This window comes from Podarcis gaigeae (assembly GCF_964106915.1).
Source record: "Podarcis gaigeae genome assembly, chromosome: 11".
In the NCBI taxonomy this organism is placed as follows: domain Eukaryota; kingdom Metazoa; phylum Chordata; class Lepidosauria; order Squamata; family Lacertidae; genus Podarcis; species Podarcis gaigeae.
Window position 1 is genome coordinate 14,963,138 of NC_139687.1, and position 18,647 is coordinate 14,981,784.

At 41.4% G+C, this 18,647-nt stretch overlaps 1 protein-coding gene across 2 annotated transcripts in view; it reads right to left on the bottom strand.

Annotated features, from left to right (window-relative positions):
* The window catches only part of CHSY3 (chondroitin sulfate synthase 3), a 93,578-nt gene that overhangs the window by 73,689 nt on the left and 1,242 nt on the right, over positions 1-18,647 (bottom strand). For both annotated transcript variants that reach the window (XM_083702275.1, XM_083702276.1), the window contains one exon: positions 12,125-12,408. In XM_083702275.1, the coding sequence (XP_083558401.1) occupies positions 12,125-12,408 (284 nt within the window). The remainder of the gene's footprint in view (positions 1-12,124; positions 12,409-18,647) is intronic.

An 18,647-nucleotide genomic window follows, 5' to 3' on the forward strand; every position in this document is an offset into this window, starting at 1 on the left:
AAATTTTGATAGAGTGCCACCTTTTCACGATTATCCCAACTAGGGCATTCAGCTGATTAGGTGAATGTTCTCCCTGCAGAGACCAAGGTAAGCTAGTGACAGTAAAGACTGTTGTTAAAATAAGGGTTGCTCTGAACTTTAATTTGTATAAGAATTTAATTTGGACATTTGATATGCTTATTTGTATGTTTCTACTTAGTACACATTTTGCAATTGTGAGAGATATATATTTATCTGCACTGGCAAGATCTAGGAATATAACACTAATTTCAGTTACCAGTGGTCCTCCTGACTAATTTACAGAAGCAATAAACTAAGCAAGGTTCCTCTTAGAATCAAATTAAAATAGCTTTGCACAATGTTGCAGTAAGATATAACACATTTTTCATCCATATTTTTCTACCACACTTAACATTTATTTCTGCCAGTGTTTCACTTAATATTCATGCAAGAAAACACCATGTACTACTGTCAATAGTTCTATTTATAACTACAGATACTTGGTTTTTTTTTTATTTTAAAAAATCTTACTTTTCCCCATGCCCCATAAGCCTATACTATATGTGTGTTTTTGGCAAAAGTAAACAAATCAAGAGACCAGCATTTGCTGGAACCTAGAAATAAATAAAGATAAAGAGACAAAACTGATATTATGTGCTGCTTTAAAACAGGGACATTGAGTTACCCTTGGTTTATAAAGTGCACATTGTCAAAATATTTCTTAATTCTGACACCTCCCAAATTATAACTGGCAAATGTGAACATTGTAGCACCTTTGCACAGGTCAACGTATTAATAAACAGTACACATCAAGTTCTCACAGTGGCCAACCAAATGCCTGTGGGGAACCCTCAAGAACACTTAGGGGTTAGATCTTAGCACAAGAACATTTTCTCCTCCTGTGTTCTTCAGCCACTAGTATATGGAAGCATGACTGCAGGGGCAGAGCATAACCATCATGGCTTGCAGCCTTTGGAAGCCCTCTTCTCCATTCTCTAATCGCCTTCTCCAGCCATCTAAACTGATGGTCATCACCTTCTCCTCTGGCAGCGAGTTCCATAATTTAACTATGTGCTTTGCGGGGGGAAAGTACCCTCTTTTATCTGCCCTGAATCTTCTGGCGTTCAGCTTCATTGAATGTCTACAAGTTCTTTTCTTGTTAAGGGAGAAAAACCTTTCTCTAACTACTTTCTCCATACCATACATAATTTTATAAATTTATATCATGTCGCATCTTACTCGCCTTTTCTCTGAACGAAAAAATCCCAAATGTCCACAAAATGGAAGATGGCAGGATCCCCGAGGACGTGCTCTACAGGGAGCTGGCAATCAATCAATCAATCAATCAATCAATCATTATTGTGGTCAAAGACCAGACAGCAAAGTTAACAACAGCAACATATGCCACATCCACATGAACAAGTTGATGTAATTAAAAATTCCCTATACAGTGGTACCTCGGACTATGAACAGCCCTGTTAACGAACTATTCGGTGAACAAGCTCCGCAAAACCGGAAGTAGGTGTTCCAGTTAGCGAACTCTGCCTTGGTCTATGAACGGAAGCTGAACTGTGGAAGGGCACTGGCGGTGGGAGGAATCATTAGGGAAAGCACGCTTCAGTTTAAGAATGGTTTTGGTTTAAGAACGGACTTCCAGAATGGATTAGGTTCGTAAACCGAGGTACCACTGTAAACTTGTTTGCCTTAAAAATAACACTCCTTCAGCTAAAATCTGTATTCTGGAGATTAAAATCAGTACTCATTCGCCGGCCATCATTGTCACCACAACCTGTCTTGTCCTCGGGGAGCTGGCTTCAGGCACCAGGCCCATTGGCAGACCAACTCTGTGTTGTAAAGATGTCTGCAAATGCGACATGAAGGCTGTTAACATCAACCCCACCATGCAGAAATCCCTTGCAGATGACCACAGTGTCTGGAGACAGTCAGGTCATGAATCCATAGCAGTGACCAGAGATGGAATAACTGCTGGGAGGAGTGCAGAGAGAAAAACTACCACAGTGCATCCGCAGCAGCACAATCATCTGCCCCAGCTACAACAAACTATGTCTCTCCTATATCAGTCTCTACAACCACAGCAAGCGTTGCAACCTTCCAACAGTTTGACTTCACCCTCAAAGGCACACACCTCCACTGTCTCCCAAGAAAGACAGATAGCACCTCTGTTTGTCTGGATTAAGTTTCAATTTATTTACCCTCATCCAGTCCATTACTGATGACAGACACTGGTTCAGAACTGACACACCTTCCTTTGTTTTAGGAGAAAATGAGAAAACAGAGTTGGGAGTCAACAGCATACTGGTGACACTGAAACCCAAAAGTCTGGGCAACATCTTCCAGGGATTTCCTGTAAATGTCAAACAGCATGTAGAGACAGAACAGAACCCTGAGGGAGGGACCCTGAAAGCCAAGGCACTGAACAGGAGTCCCCCAACACCATACTCTGGGTTCATTCCTCAAGGAAGGAATGGAGACACTGTACAGATGATTATGTATGCCATAATAATAACAATTATAACAAATAAAGGCTTGGCATATCTCGCTTTGCATGTCATGAGTCCATCTCATATATTAGTTTCACCTTTTAAGATGAATTACTGAAATAAATGAACTTTTCCACAATATTCTAATTTTTTTAGTTTCACCTGTATAACTATGCTTCCAGTACTGTACAAAGCACTCCAAGTGCAGTCACACTATAGATCTGTGTAACAGCATTATGGTATCAATAGTTCTCACTTCCTTTCCTAATGATCCCTAGCATGGATTTTGGCTTTTCCACAGCTAACACACAATGAGACGATGTCTTCATCAAGCTTTGTACTACAACCCCAAGGTCTTGGTCCTCATCAGTCGTGGCCCGTTCAGGTCCTATGCACGTATATGTGAGATTAAGACTTTACACTTGTTTACACTGAAGTGAATTTGCCATTTTCAGTTTGAAGAAGTCCATCTCTTCTTGTTTTAATGATCCTGTACAATTTAGTATCTTTAGCGAATAAGGCCACATTTGGATGGCCTTGGAGAAAAGACCAAAAAAAGCCCTCATTTGGTATCACCATACGGTACTTTTTGCATCCTCCCATAGACATGTGCCCAGACCCCAAGATAACGATCAGATGCTCTCCTCTGGGTGCACCCACAAAATGAAGCAAATTGAATGGCTTTAAAGAAAAGGGCTTTTTCAGTGGTAACACACTGGTTCTAGAATGCCTTCAACAGAGAGACTCATCTGGTGCCTAGTTTCTGGTCTTTTCGCAGCCAGGTGAAAACTTTTCCATTTCCCCAACTTTTCCAACTTTTAAAAATTTGGTTTAGTGCTTTAGAGATCTTTATCACTAGTCTTCTCTGTTGCTGGTGTTACTTTGGTGTTTTCTGATGATTTTATGTTCCTGAGGCATATAATAGTTTGTTATTTTGAATATTTTCTGTCCTCCACCCAGAAAAATTGGTTAACTGATGGTATAAAACAGTTGCAAATAAAATTAAAATAAATACATCCGAACAGGGGGACTCTGCCTTAAAGAACTTAAGAAACCAGGATAATAAACCAAGATTGCATACATACAAGAATTACTAATAAAGTACTTTGTGTCATGTTTACTGTGCTAGTCTCTCCATCTGATCACAAAGAAAATCTTTCCATTCATTCCACAGTTCCAACCTCCTACAATTAGATAAATCCTCTCTGTTTTTATTTTAGAAAGCAGGAATCAGAGTGTATCTTTCTATATAAAGGGGGGAATGAGTAAGTTCCTAAATCCAGGAAAAAAACACTCTTACAAATGGAAAAGCCAACATATACAATCACAGTCTTCTTTACCTCTAATGGGAGAAAAAAAGATTATACCGAAGAGTTTCTAAAATCCTACCTATGCTCCAGGACTAATCTGAAGCCACCAACAGGTCAAAATTAGTTTGGGCTGCTAGGACTGCACCTCAGGCTAGAAATCAAAGAGCACAGATCTATTCTTATACAATTATTTTTGCAGTATTGCTCCTATGTGTGTCCTTCTTCAACCTTTTAAATTAAACACCTTATTGAATTATGACAACTAAGATGTCACATTTTATAAAATAGGGAGACGCTCCAGTAGTTGTCTAAGCTGCAAGTTTCTCAAAGCGAAGAGGCCCTCTGCTTTATCATGAAAAACTGCTAGGTTCTTTTTGGAAAATAGCTGGATTCTGCAAACCAGCCAGTGTGGTGTAGTGGTTAAGAGTGGTAGTCTCCTAATCTGGGGAACCGGGTTCGCGTCTCCGCTCCTCCACATGCAGCTGCTGGGTGACCTTGGGCTAGTCACACTTCTGTGAAGTCTCTCAGCCCCACTCACCTCACAGAGTGTTTGTTGTGGGGGAGGAAGGGAAAGGAGAATGTTAGCCACTTTGAGACTCCTTCGGGTAGTGATAAAGCGGGATATCAAATCCAAACTCCTCTTCTTCTTCTTCTAACACCTCTTGCTGGGGAAGCATATCTGAAACATTTGCTCAAGTTACCACTTTTAAGATCTAAGCACTGGCAGCTGCCATTGCCATTTTGTCCAACAGAAGTGAGCTTAAGTCTCCTTGGCACATAAAATTAAAATGCTATTGATAGTGTAATTAATCATTCAATATTTCTGACAAATGTTTTATTCCTAAAAACAAATGAGTAATTAAAAGAAGGCTCACATTTTTCACTGCTGTAACCTGAAGGCCGAGTCTTTGCTCTTTCCTCATGCAAGTTCCCTCCTTCTTTTAATGAAGTATGAGCAGGCAAACTATGGTTAATGTTTGTATTCAAACCACAGTGAGCACACTTACCTCAGTGTGGTTTCAAATTGTGATATTGTAAAGGGACACACTTGGGACGCAGGTGGCGCTGTGGGTAAAACCTCAGCGCCTAGGACTTGCCGATCGTCAGGTCGCCGGTTCGAATCCCCGCGGTGGGGTGCGCTCCCATTGCTCGGTCCCAGCGCCTGCCAACCTAGCAGTTCAAAAGCACCCCCGCGTGCAAGTAGATAAATAGGGACCGCTTACTAGCGGGAAGGTAAATGGCGTTTCCGTGTGCTGCGCTGGCTCACCAGATGCAGCTTGTCACACTGGCCACGTGACCCAGAAGTGTCTGCGGACAGCGCTGGCCCCGGCCTCTTAAGTGAGATGGGCGCACAACCCTAGAGTCGGACACGACTGGCCCGTACGGGCAGGGGTACCTTTACCTTTACCTTTAAAGGGACACACTTAATAACAAAATCAAGATTTGGACTGAAATGTGAAGTGTTTTGAAAGCAGTAGAACTGATGTTCCACATCCCCAGTCCAAATTATTCTTACTAAATGTTGTTGTATTTAAATAATTCTTAAATGTTTATTTGCCTACAAATGATAATGCCACACATGTCTTCTTAGGAAAAGCTTTCCATTTTTTTTAAAAAAATAGACCAGAAAACCATGCCTTAGTGAAACCACAACAAAGGAAAAGAAAAGCAGGTAAAGGACCCCTGGACCATTAAGTCCAGTGAAAGGCGACTATGGGGTGTGGAGTTCCTCTCACTTCAGGCTGAGGGAGCTGGTGTTTGTCCACAGACAGCTTTCCGGGTCATTTGGCCAGCATGACTAAACCACTTCTGGAGCAACAGGACACCGTAATGAGTGCCAGAGTGCACTGAAGCATCATTTACCTTCCCGCTGCAGCAGTACCTATTTACTACTTGCACTAGTATGCTTTCAAACTGCTAGGTTGGCAGAAGCTGGACAAAGCAACCACAAGTTAACTGACCAGCGCTCCTTTACCTTTACATTAAACCACAACATACCCTTGGCTAAAGCAGGATACTAAAAGATGGGGAAAGGCTCTCCTAGAGTATCTTGGTCCTAAATCATTTAAGGCTTTAAAAGACCAGCACAAGTATCTTAAATTGGGCTTGAAAGTGGGCAGATTATATCAATGTAGATTTTTCAAAAAATTATGGAACAACTCTTTCTACCCCCATGAAAATTATTGCAACTGGGTTCTGTACTAATGAAGCTTCTAGATCAGGGGTCTTCAAGGTTTACCTCGCCTGGGCCATTTCACTCTAGTGGAGATCCTTCCATGGGCCGGATTGCGCCCACGATTTCCGGCATCTGCGCAGATGCGATTTCTGGCGCCACAGAAGCGAGTCCCTGCACTGCACGCAGGGACTCGCCAAGTAGGCAGCTTGGTTCGGGGGTGGCTTGTGGGCCAGTTAAACGACCCCCATGGGACACTTGTGGCCCATGGGCCTTAGGTTGCCTACCCCTGTTCTAGATTGTCTTGAAGGGTAACCACACATATAATGCATTACAGTAATATAGTAGTAGGTTACCAAAGCCTGTCTCACTATGGCTAGGCTATCCTTTTCCAGGAACAGTCACTTTTGGCGAACCAGCTGAAGCTGGTAAAAAACACTCTGGCCACCAGGAGCCCAAGTAAATGACAGATCAAGGAGTACCATGAAATGGCATACTTGTTCTTTCTGGGAGAGCAAAACTCACTCCAAAGCAGAATCAATGCCAATTTCCAGGACACAAGAGCCACCCACCTTCCCTCAGTCTTTTCCTTCTGTTTACGTACTCTCTTCACTCATTAGAGTACAATGACAGAACAAAGGAATGCCAAATTGTTGTTTTAAGATAATATTAACATGTACAAGTGATGTCCACAAGCCTCAGAGCAATATTTGGCTCTATGCTGCAGTTAGGCTATTGCTGTGTTATAGGCATAAAAATGGGTTCTTGTTCATTAGCAATTTTACTAGCTCACTAGGCCAACACATTCAGCAAATAAGCATCAGCTTGCCTAATAGTGCAAGATATTAAGCTATTACGTTCTGTAACTAATTTATCTTAACCCAAATACCAATGAAAGCCAGCTGGAAAAGCCAATACATCTATGAGAAATAATTAACATATATTTAACAAATACAAAAACTGTTAGAGAAACAATACATATGGGGGGTCAGGAAGCTTCACAAGTGATATTGCAAGTGAGTTAAGCTTCTATAGTTGCGTTTTCCCCCCAGTATGGCCACAATGAGACAGAACTTTAAACAATAGATATGCATTATGTGAACGAACAGCAGCAAGAAGGACTCATATGCTCATCTCTCCTATTCCAGTGTGTCTGGAAGGAGATTGGAAGCTTCCATTTTCATCCTAGACCAACTTTGGATCAGATGTCATCAAATCCTGAACTGGAGAGTCTAAACTATGGCATGTTGAAACAAAGTAGCTTAATAAAAAAACAGTTTGAAGTTATTAATTTCAGTAAGCCACAGTTACGCCTAACCACAGTTTATGCAGGTTCAAATGTCACATCCAGCTACAGTTAATCTAAAAGGGAAGCAAAAGTTTCATAACTCCTTGCAGCCATGCATGAGGGAATTTGTAAGCCTTTTTGCAGTATGTTCATAAAACTACAGTTTAGCAAGATGTCCAAACTATCCCATAATTATGTATATTTACTATAAGGACTCGAAATCTGATGGTACTAGTACAGTATAGTATATTTGTAGTCATGCTGCATGTCTGAGAATGGATGCAGGAAATAAGTACAGTGGTACCTCGGGTTAAGTACTTAATTCGTTCCGGAGGTCTGTTCTTAACCTGAACCTGTTCTTAACCTGAAGCACCACTTTACCTAATGGGGCCTCCCGCTGCCGGAACACGATTTTTGTTCTCATCCTGAAGCAAAGTTCTTAACCCGAGGTACTATTTCTGGGTCTGTAACCTGAAGCGTATGTAACCCGAGGTACCACTGTAATAGAAACTTGTTAGTGGAAAGTCAAAATGAACTGATTTCATTAACCTGGTATTTACTGAGATAACCTTTCGCTAACCAGGGTTTTTAATTACCTTTGCAGAGAAAAATAAAAACAAATCAGGTTCATGAATTCACTCTACTCTATATGGCACAGCAGCAGTTTCTGCAGGGAGATCTATGCTGTAACTGTGGTTTGTTAAATCATACCAAACCAAACCAAACTGATTTTGAAACCATATCTTCCCCCACCCCCAAAAAAAACAAACACACTGCTCCTCTACTCTTAAACAGACATCCCAATGCAGTTTCTTTTGTTGGAATTTGCTATTCAAGCAAATACCTCCGGAAAGTGAGCCAAGTCACAAATGACACATTCCTCATCTTTCTACCTTGAACAACATTAAGACAAACATGGGGCCACGGTTGCCCATATTCTCTGCCACACAGAAAGCAGCTGCAACCAGAATGCTGGATTAGATAGACAAATTATTTTCCTAAGGCTGCAAACTAAGTACGAGACAAAAGATGATAACAAAGTTGTTGTCACTCTGAACTAGCTTGGTTTGTTCTCGCTGACATCATTACCAGGCAAAATCTGACAGCCGTCACCTAGGAAGACAAGGTTCTGATTTCAAAGAAAAATGTAACTGAAGCAGTGGCTGTGAAGAAATTATGTACCAACACAAAAGAGCAAGGCATTTACAGGGAATATTCCCACTCTGTATGGCAGTCACATTTTCAAGCTAGAAATGTTTGACAGTGAGTATCAGTCTTGTTTGTGGCATGTTCCAGGTATTTGATTCAAAGATCCTCCATCACAGAGTTGCAGTGTGTTCAGAAATTTCCATATACGACCCAAGGTTAAATGGCCGTCCCAATAGTCCCAATGTTTTAAGCCTTTTCGGGTCTTCCCCTGAACTATGTACCATTAATACGTATGCTCCTGCAAATTCAGTGAAATCCTGTACTTAATTTAGCATTACACCATTAATCCCAGGGGATCTAGAGAAACCGTGTGCTGATAGTCAACATGAAATGAAAAAGAATATATCTAAAATGCCAGTAGAGATTCTTCTCAAAGGATTTATTTTTAAGGTCGGCAAATAATCTGCACTCACTTTAAATTACTTTCAGCAAAGGCCCACTAAAGACAATGTAAGTACTTCAGCATTTGCACACTGAAAATGTAAATGTACAGCCAACCAAATAAAAATGGTCACATTCTCACTTTAAAAACCAACACATTATGCAAAACGATACATATTTAGGTTTAGCTACTAACATGAATTAGTAGCTAACTAACATGTTAGCTACTAACATGAGTTTGACCAAACTGCAGAAGGCAGTAGAAGACAGGAGTGCCTGGCGTGCTCTGGTCCACGGGGTCATGAAGAGTCGGACATGACTAAACAACTCAACAACAAATACGTATTTACTCAGATTAACCCCACCATATTCAGTGAGATTTACTCCAAGGTGGTTGTGCTTAGGACTGCAGTCTGAAATAATGAAGATGAACTCACAAGTAAATGTTTTGGATAAAGAAAGAGCACATCATCTTACTTTCCAAAGCTCAAAACAGATTCTTGAATAATGCCCTGAAAAACTCCTGAAATTAGTGTTTTCCTCCCAAAGGTCACAACTCAATTAAGGAGTTTCATTGAAATAATTATAAAGCTGATATTTTACATATTACATTTTAATATATCATACTGGTTTTAATATATTTATAGAACATAGATGTTTAGAAGTCATAGGCTTTACTTAAAAAATACATTCAATCAAAAGAACAGGGTACCCTTAGCTGAAATTTGCTGTATAATGCACAAATCCAATTGCTCTTCTGCGTTTTGTTTTTCATGGCACATAACCTCTTTCATTGGCCTATTTAAATTGATTTTTTTCACCACTTAATGAGAGAGTGACACAGGGGCAAGCATATTCTAATACTAAACCACCAGCACAAAAACATGGATCATATGCATAATAAAAGTTATGACTGTTTATGTCATCCATTGATGCTACGCAAAATCTAGGCATGTCGCCTTGCTGAAAAGTTATAGGGATTAATAACTTGATCCTGACCGGACTTCCGGGTCGGCGCCATCGCCGAATGGCGGGCTCCCTCCGAGCTCCGGAGGGAGCCGGCTTGGCAGGGGCTGGGTCCTACCGCACCGGCGATGCGGGGACCCTTAAAAACCACGGCCAGATTGAGGCCGTGGACATGGAGACTCGGCTGGCACCGTTAGCGCTCTCCCGACTCGTGAAGGAGCCTTTTTAAAGGCTACGGATCGGGTGCCGGGGAGAAGCGTGGTGCTTTGAGTTCTCTGCTATCCCTGCCGAGCGCAGCCGCATGCCATCCGGCGGAGAGCACTGACTTCTTCTATTGAAAATTCGGCTCTAAAGAAGAACCCGTGAGTAATTGGAATATGGACTAAAAAAAAAAAGGGGATAAATTTTTAAAATTCGGAGCGAACGGGGGAGGTGGAAAAAAGGAAGTCAGCCCACCCCTAAATTGTAGAAGAGCCAAAACAAAGGACTGGACAACTAAGATCGAGTGTAACCTTATCTTGTCGAATTAGCAACTTCGCGAGGGAAAATTATAAGATTGAGCTGGAGGAGAAAAGTGGAATTGTTTTAAAAAAAGCAACCCCCCCGGAATCCCTGGAGCGATTCGTGAAACTGCCTGGAGAAAAGTGATGGAGGTTTTGACAGCTGTCAAAGAGCTGTCAAAAAGGAAGATTAAAATAGAGACTTTGTTATGAGGACTTTGCCGGTTATATTTGTTACAAATTGAATACAAACTGTTTTAAATATCGGTCAACAAGCTACTTGGTCTGGTGGATGTGATTCTGGAAGGGAACTTTGTTACTGCAATCCACCTAGAGGAGCCGAGGGACATTGCATGTGTTTTTCACAGGAAATGTGAACAGCTGAATGGAACTTTCAATCTCCTGGGAAACTGCAGGAATGGAACATTATTTTGTCTACAGAGGTCTACATACTACAGGAAACAATGGAACTATTTGTTGGAAAATGAAAGGAATATGATGCAATGCTTTGCTCCATGAATAACAAACCTCTGCAGAGATACTAGAAACTTTTGGAAAAAGAACATTTCTGTGGGAGAACAGAGAAAAAAAAGGAGGAGAATGATTGATAAGAACAAGGAAACAACAAGAACTGGACAGAACTGGGGGAACATTTGGGATATTCAGGTTTGACAAGCTTATGGATACAAAATTGGAGTTTTTACTCCTGGATATAAAAACCTGGATAGAAGAAATGGGCCCTTATTTGATAGACTCCTTCTATGATTGGACATCCGTAATTAAAGACTGGCAAAGAACCGGAGAGATATAGTGTAATGTGGGAACTCCAGGAAGATATTAGAAGTGGAGGGATAGGTGAAACGCAAAGGGGAAAGAGGGGAGGGAAAATTGGAATCCAAAGGCTGTAAAATTATTATTCATATTTATCTTATTTTCATCTGTACTATGTTTGAAAGGGGGAAACCCGTGGAAGGGTATAGATCGATCTTAGGGGATGAGATTTTGGATAAATTGGGTTATTGATGAAGAGTGTAATTTGGGGATAAGAATTTGTTGAATTTAATTGCTTATTTGGAAGATTTGGAACACAAGAGGGGGTAGGGAGGGGAAGTCCTAGTTATTGGCAATAGATTGGATTTAATTTGTTTTGATTTGTTTTAATTTGGAAAACCTTAATAAAAATTATTATAAAAAAAAAAAAATAACTTGATCCTGACCACGCTCACACAGATGTTTTCATTTAATTTTGACAAAACATATATCAAATGTGCATAGGGCTTCAAGCTTGGTACACATTTTCACAACTGATTTTTTTAGGGTGGGCTACGGATGTAGAAATCAGAGTTTTTCTGCTCCATGTATATTAAGCAGACATACAGTAGTTTCGTCACACCCCTAAATTGGCTCCCCTCATCATAGTGGGTTGATGAGAATGGACCTATATCGCAGGGGGAGGGGCAGGAAATGAGCTTGAGGCAAAGCAGTTATGTTTTAAATGGCCACTTCTTCCCAACCCATCCTGCTCACTCAGCTCTCACCTCTGCCATTGTTTTAAAAAACCACTCCCCCCTCTGTTTCCTTTATTCATCCGCCATTTTAAAACCTGCCTTCTCTTTTGCTCTCCCACCCCCCAGCCTGACTTCATGCAAATCCAGGATTGTGATAGGGCTCTACAAATCCTCCAGTGTGGGGACATATCCTCCAATCAGGACTGTGTGATGACAGCTTTAGACTTCTATGTATATTGGAAGACGTTTAACTTTGAAAACCACCATTACTAATCCACTCTTCCTTACCTCATACGACCAGACACACTGAGTTCCACCAAACCGCCGAACACATCGGCCCACTTCCACATCCTCGTGAGTAGTGTACATTTCTCGAAGGCATTCACCTATATGTGGCACCATCCTCCTAAGAACTTCGCGGCTGAAAATCATCCCAGGTCCTCCCATGCAGAAATTCTCTCCTGGCTCAAGGCCCAGTTTTCCAAGTTCTTCAATATTCCCCAGTCCTGTCTGGCCCAAATAGAGAGGTTTACTGCTGTTCAGTGACCGAAGGAACTCTTCCAATTTTTCCCCTGTAAGAAAAAGGAGAGGAAATATTGTTTATGCCACACAATCATGAGATTCTGTCTTTCAACATTACAACTATAATCACTTGCTCTAACACAGCAATTACCTCTCTCTTCCGCTTCAACGAAATTAAAGCATACCAAGGCAAGAGGAAGAGAAGGATAGTAGGACTTTGAAAACTTTCTACATGCTACTGGGGCCATGACTGCCTGTCATATTAAGTCAATGTTTATTTAGGACACTGGCTTAGTCCCTAGAACCAGTAAAAGACACTTCTGCTTACACAAGGGGAAATCAGATTCCTACCATTTCCTACCTCCATCACCCCCAGTTGCATCCTCCTACACTGGATTTCAAACTTCATGAGCAACCTTTTCAGGATCTGCAGTGGGGTAAAGGGAATGGAAAGCCCCATTACGCAAGCAGAACTATGAGTTCTGTGGATATAAACTAATTCCCAGATTCAAGAGTTAAGTGGCAAGCTTAAAATACACCAATGTCCGCCATCCACTTTCTCCCCACTTGGTTACTGATGCAACTGTACAGTGGTGCCTCGCAAGACGAAATTAATTCGTTCCGCAAGTCTTTTCGTCTTGCGAGTTTTTCGTCTTGCGAAGCACGGTTTCCCATAGGAATGCATTAAAAATCAATTAATGCGTTCCTATGGAAACCGCCTTCAGACCAGGTCCGGGGACAGTCTGTCCCCCGACCTCTTCTGAAGGCCGGTGGGGGGCGAAAGTCTTTGCTCCCCCCCCCGCCTTCCCGGGACAGCGGAGACTTCTTCAAAAGCCATCCGGGATAGCGGGAAGCGCTTCCCTGCTATCCCGGACTGCTTTTAAAATGCTGGCGGTGGGGAGCAAAGCCTTTCGGCCCCCGCCGGCCTTCCTGGACCTCTTCTGAAGGCCGGAGGGGGGGGAAGGCTTTGCTCCCCACCGCTAGCATTTAAAAGAGGTCCCCGGAGATTTCCCTATGGGCTTTCTTCTTGCGAAGCAAGCCCATAGGGAAATTCGTTTTGCGAAGTGCCTCCAAAACGGAAAACCCTTTCGTCTAGCGGGTTTTTCGTCTTGCGAGGCGTTCGTCTTGCGGGGCACCACTGTACCTATTTTCCCTTTCTCTGTGACTGTTACCATCATATACACACTGCTGAGTTTCTGGGCATTCAAGGGCCATTCAAGCCCCTGGGTGGAAGAAAAGTATACCGAAACTTAAAATAGTTCGGTGATCCATTCGTCAACTAGATCCAAAATCAATAAAGGGAGGTAAGTAACTACAACAGTGGCACAAGAAGAATATGGACAAAGTAGAGGAATTGCCCAAGCAAGCAAAGTTGGAGCATGCACCTTTTAAAAAAATGTTAAAATGAAATTACCGACATAGACGTGTATTTGCAAGGATGAGATCTGTTTATGACAGTGATAAATAATGCAAGTTAAAATAAGGGAGTATAACTATATACTTTCCTTAAAATAAATCCCACTAAAATCAATGGAATTTAATTCTAATTGAATATACTGAAGCGCAAATTAAATTTAAAATAGAGGGCAATAGTTATATGCATAAATGAACTTTATAAAAGGGACAATGACAATAAAGATATCGTATAACCTTTTAAAGGGGAAGGGCCATGAAATGTAGCAGTGTATTTGCTTTACATACAGAATGTCCCGGGTTCAATGCCTGGCATCTCCAGACCTTCTGCCTGAAATCTTGAAGAGCCAATGCAAGTCTGTGCAGACAGTACTGAGTTAGATGGTTTGGCTCAGTTTAAGGCAGCGTCCTCCATTCCTCTTTTGATTCTGTTGCAGGCTACCGCAACGTCACTGTTGCAGAGAAGTGTTATAAACTCAGATACTGTATATATGCTAGGCACCCAGTGGCTCCTTAAACCAGAGTTACAGTTGCCAAAACGCAATGCCTGGTTGCCATTTTTGGGCAAGATGCCTCAAAAGTCTATTTTTCAATACTGTACGACCTTTTGGTTCCTGAAATTTGGACTGACTGTGCAGATCAAATATCACGGGCAGAATTCTACAGGATGTGTTGCTAGTGTGTGAAACCAGTCAAGATCCAAGGATCTCCAGGCATGCACCTTCAGATGGTGGCGACGTCAGGCACCATCCTGGTGGTCCAGATATCTTCACTTGGTCACAACTGACTGATAGCCAGGTGCAATATGTGCCTAGCACCTGGCAAATTTTGAAAGCAGCTGCAGAGTCCAATGTTATGTATTAAAGTATTATTATTATTATTATTATTATTATTATTATTATTATTATTATTATTAAGTTTAACCTTGGTGTAGAAAGCAATTTGAATTGTCAATAAGTACGTTCCCCTGCACTTGCATGGCTGAATATGTTAACTTGAAAACTGACACTTGTAACAAAGGCCATTTCATATAAGGACCCACAGTTTGTTTGTTTATATAGAGAGCGAGAGAGAGAGAGATTATCACAATGCACAATTAAATGATTTTTATTCTTTTTGCAGTGTAACTCAGATTGATCTACTTCATTACCAATTTTCACAGTCTCTTAACATCACTGGTAATATTGACCATTATTTGCTACATAATAACAGTGTGTGACATCCAACCTTAGCCATACTCAGAACATACCCAATGAAATCAATGGACTTGAGTTTCTCAAGGAAGTACTGCAAAACCTTGGGCACTGCTTTAAAATTTCTCTACTCAAGCAACATACTCTCTGGATTTACAATAATAAAACATATATACTGTCAGCAGCCCAAATGCACTCAAAGGACGTGCATTCCCATTTGCAACAAGTGACACATCCATCCACTTCAGTGGGGCTCAGGTAAGCATCCTAATGCACATAGAGATGTGCACCTGGAAGTAAATCAGCAATGTGCACAAAGGGAGGGTACTTATGCATGCAGATTCTGTCCTGATGAATCTGTATAAAGGTTTTCCACAATGCCCTGCTGCAAACCCAGACCAGGAATGTGACAAGTTGCCTATCTCTATTAAGAGCTAAAGAGGGGGAAAGATTGTGAACAACAACAAAAATGCACTGAATTAAGCAACAACATAACATATACTTTGCAATTTTTTTACTTTTATCTTCCTTACATTTTAAAACGGGGGCAAAAAATATTTAAAGTCATTAAAGAACCGAAGCGTTTGCATTCCAGTTCCTAAGTTAAAAAGGACAGCAGTGGATAACCAACATATAATGCTACCTGTATACTTACAAAGGGTAAGATGAGGATGGACTGCCACCCTTAGGTAGCAAAACTGAGTGATGCAAGAAATTCAACTGTAGCATACTAAAAAACAACAATGTTGAATTCCTATCAACCCTAAATTAACATATCCCTAGCGTTTTATTTCACACCATGTAAACTAGATTGATTGTTTATCTATCTTCCACCCTTTTTCCCTGACAGGAGCTTAGGCAGGATTATTTCTTTTTACTGGAGAGGCCAGAGAACAATTATGTTTGTACAACATTTGACAGGTTTCAGCACCTTTTGGTTAACTAGTGATTAACTCAAATGTAAGTTCCACTAGGTTCTATGTGCTTTACTACCAGTAAATGAGTCTAGGGTTGCAGCCCAAGACATATTGAACTGTGATTGTGTTCCTAGAAGGCTATATTCCCAGTTGGTCATAGAGTTCACAAAGGGGCATAGTTGAGCAAAAAGATGCCTTGGTTCCATAACTGATATTGATATTCCTTGAAAAGTCTTGAGACCAGTCAGTTCCTTTTGCCTTGTAACTTAAAGAAAGTTCCGACTAAAGAACAACACTGGTAACCAGTGCAATACAGAAATATGAAACCGATAACATCTGGATGATTGCACTTTGACCATTTGCTGTCTCTGTAATGCATAAACAGTTACTTAAGTGAAACTAAGAACTTTTTAACCAAATCAGGGACTGAAGTGAACACTTCAATCTTATTTCTAAGAGGAAATGTTATCAACATTCCTTACTACTTATGGATGGAGGAAACTGATTATTATGCTGACAAGCACATTACTTCTGAAACACATGCTCCTTTCTGCATTGCCCACAGAGCTACGGACACCAGGATCTCAACATGTCACTTGCGCAACATGCCAAGTGATCTTGAAAATAAGCAAAGAATTGAAAGATAATTCCAATATTTGTTGTTAATGACATTAAAGAAATGTTTACATGTGGCTGAGTACAAAAATATAGGCTATGCTTTCTAAATCTAAAAAAAGAGAATAGATTATGTATGGATGAGACATCATAATCTTGTTTTACACCCAGTTATTGGCATGAATTATTTCTTGCACTTTCAACCTCTTACCTTGTTCACTTCTCTTCCCTTCAGCCTGTCACAACAATGTATATGCATCCTACAACTTTCTCTGTCCACTTCTAGCTTCACCTTGCAAAACTTTCTGAGACCATAAACTGGTTTGTCTTTATCCTTAAGCAGTGGCGTAGCGTGGGGGGTGCAGGAGGGGCCAGCCGCACCGGGCGCAACATCTGGGGTTAGGGCAAATCCACGGGTTAGGGGGCGCAAATCCATGGGTTAGGGGGCGCAAATTACTTGCCTTGCCCCGGGTGCTGACAACCCACGCTACACCACTGTCCTTAAGCACTGGATTCCAGCTGTTCTGCTGGAATTCATCACAAACCTGTAAATCCTTAACAAGCTGCAAACCATTAAAGTTTTCATGCAATTAAATACCACATCAGACTGCATATACTGCTAGGAAGAAATCCAACTCATCCACCTTCTACCAGTATAACTTTTATAATAGTCTAATAATAATACACAACAAAATAGTCCTGAAGCTTCCTGGCTGTTGCCACAGGTCTCCCATCACACTTTCAAGCAAGTCACAGTTTCTGTGACTACAGTACTTCAGAACATTTACTGTGAACATCACTGCTCTTGATAATATGTTAATGCAGGTAAAACTCCAAATTTGTAGAAATAATAAGTGAATGTGTGTATTTCAATCAATTAAGGCCAGGGGGAAGACTGGGTTTGTTTGTTTTCATCCCACACTGCAGGTGACTTAAGATTCTTCCACAAGATGGGCTCTCGGCCAGAGGAAAAACAGAGCCTAAAACTCTGACAAACACTGACAGGTCTAAGCAAAGTCCTGGAGTTTGGAAGGTGGGGCAGGGACCTGCATAGGCAGGTGTGTGCTCAACAAAACCACTAGAGATCTAGGAAGCCAGCCATGCTGCCACACTCACTTCTGTTTTAAAAAGGGGTCATTAAATGGCATAACTTTCCAAGTTATTTATTGCAGGTAGGATGCAGCAGAAAGCTACCCAAAGCACCTGAGATTCTAACCAACTTGTTGAAACCTGATGCAACAAACAGCTTTGCAAAAAAAGAAATACATCTCAGTGTGTACCTTTTTGACAACTCTGCAAGGTAAGCCAACTGGAGAAAGGGCCGGAATAGGATAGGAGCTACTCTTAATCACTTGTAGGTTGCCATGCAGTGTGAATGGCCCTGGTACTGAAATTTGCCCAACCCCTTCATGGGGAATTTGGTGGGTGATCAGGCACCCAAGGCACCAGCACCTATGGGCTGTAGCACAATCCTATTCATGTTTGCACTGACATCAGTGGGGAACATCACTGCCCTAACGCTCAGGATTGCAGGACACGTTTAAGACGCCACTCCAGAACAACTCCTAAAATGAATGGCATAGAGTCTCCACTCTAGCATGCCCAGAAGGCCTGGTGGTCTACAGTTTCACACATGCAGGCATCTACCGAGACTTTCTCAGTGGTGCGCCCATGCACTCTGCCCATGCTCAGGTCCGCCTTGTTTCACCATACTTCACATGGTTGGTCAGAGCTTAAAAACCCGGAAACGTCAGTAGCAAGTCCCGGGGCTCAGCCCTTCAGCCCCGCCATCCATCCACAGGGCTGCCATAGCTTCAGGTGTTTTAACACTGCACCCAGAAAACAGCTTGAGCATCATTTAGCAGGCCAAACAACAAATCTACTTCACACTTGCTCCAAAGAACATGCAACTTGCATTATAAATTTCATGTCTATAAAAATATGGGGCAGCCATAACGTCTAGATTTTCAAAGACATGACCGAGATTTCAAAGGCGGAACTGACTTGGGAGGGGGGATTTCCAAAGTCAATCAAAAAATCATTTTTGGGTGGAAGCTCAGCAACTTTTGGGTTTTGTCTTTAAAAAACTCAACAACTTTTGGGGGTTTCCTTTAAAAAGAAGCTCATCAATTTCGGGTCTTCCTAAAAAAA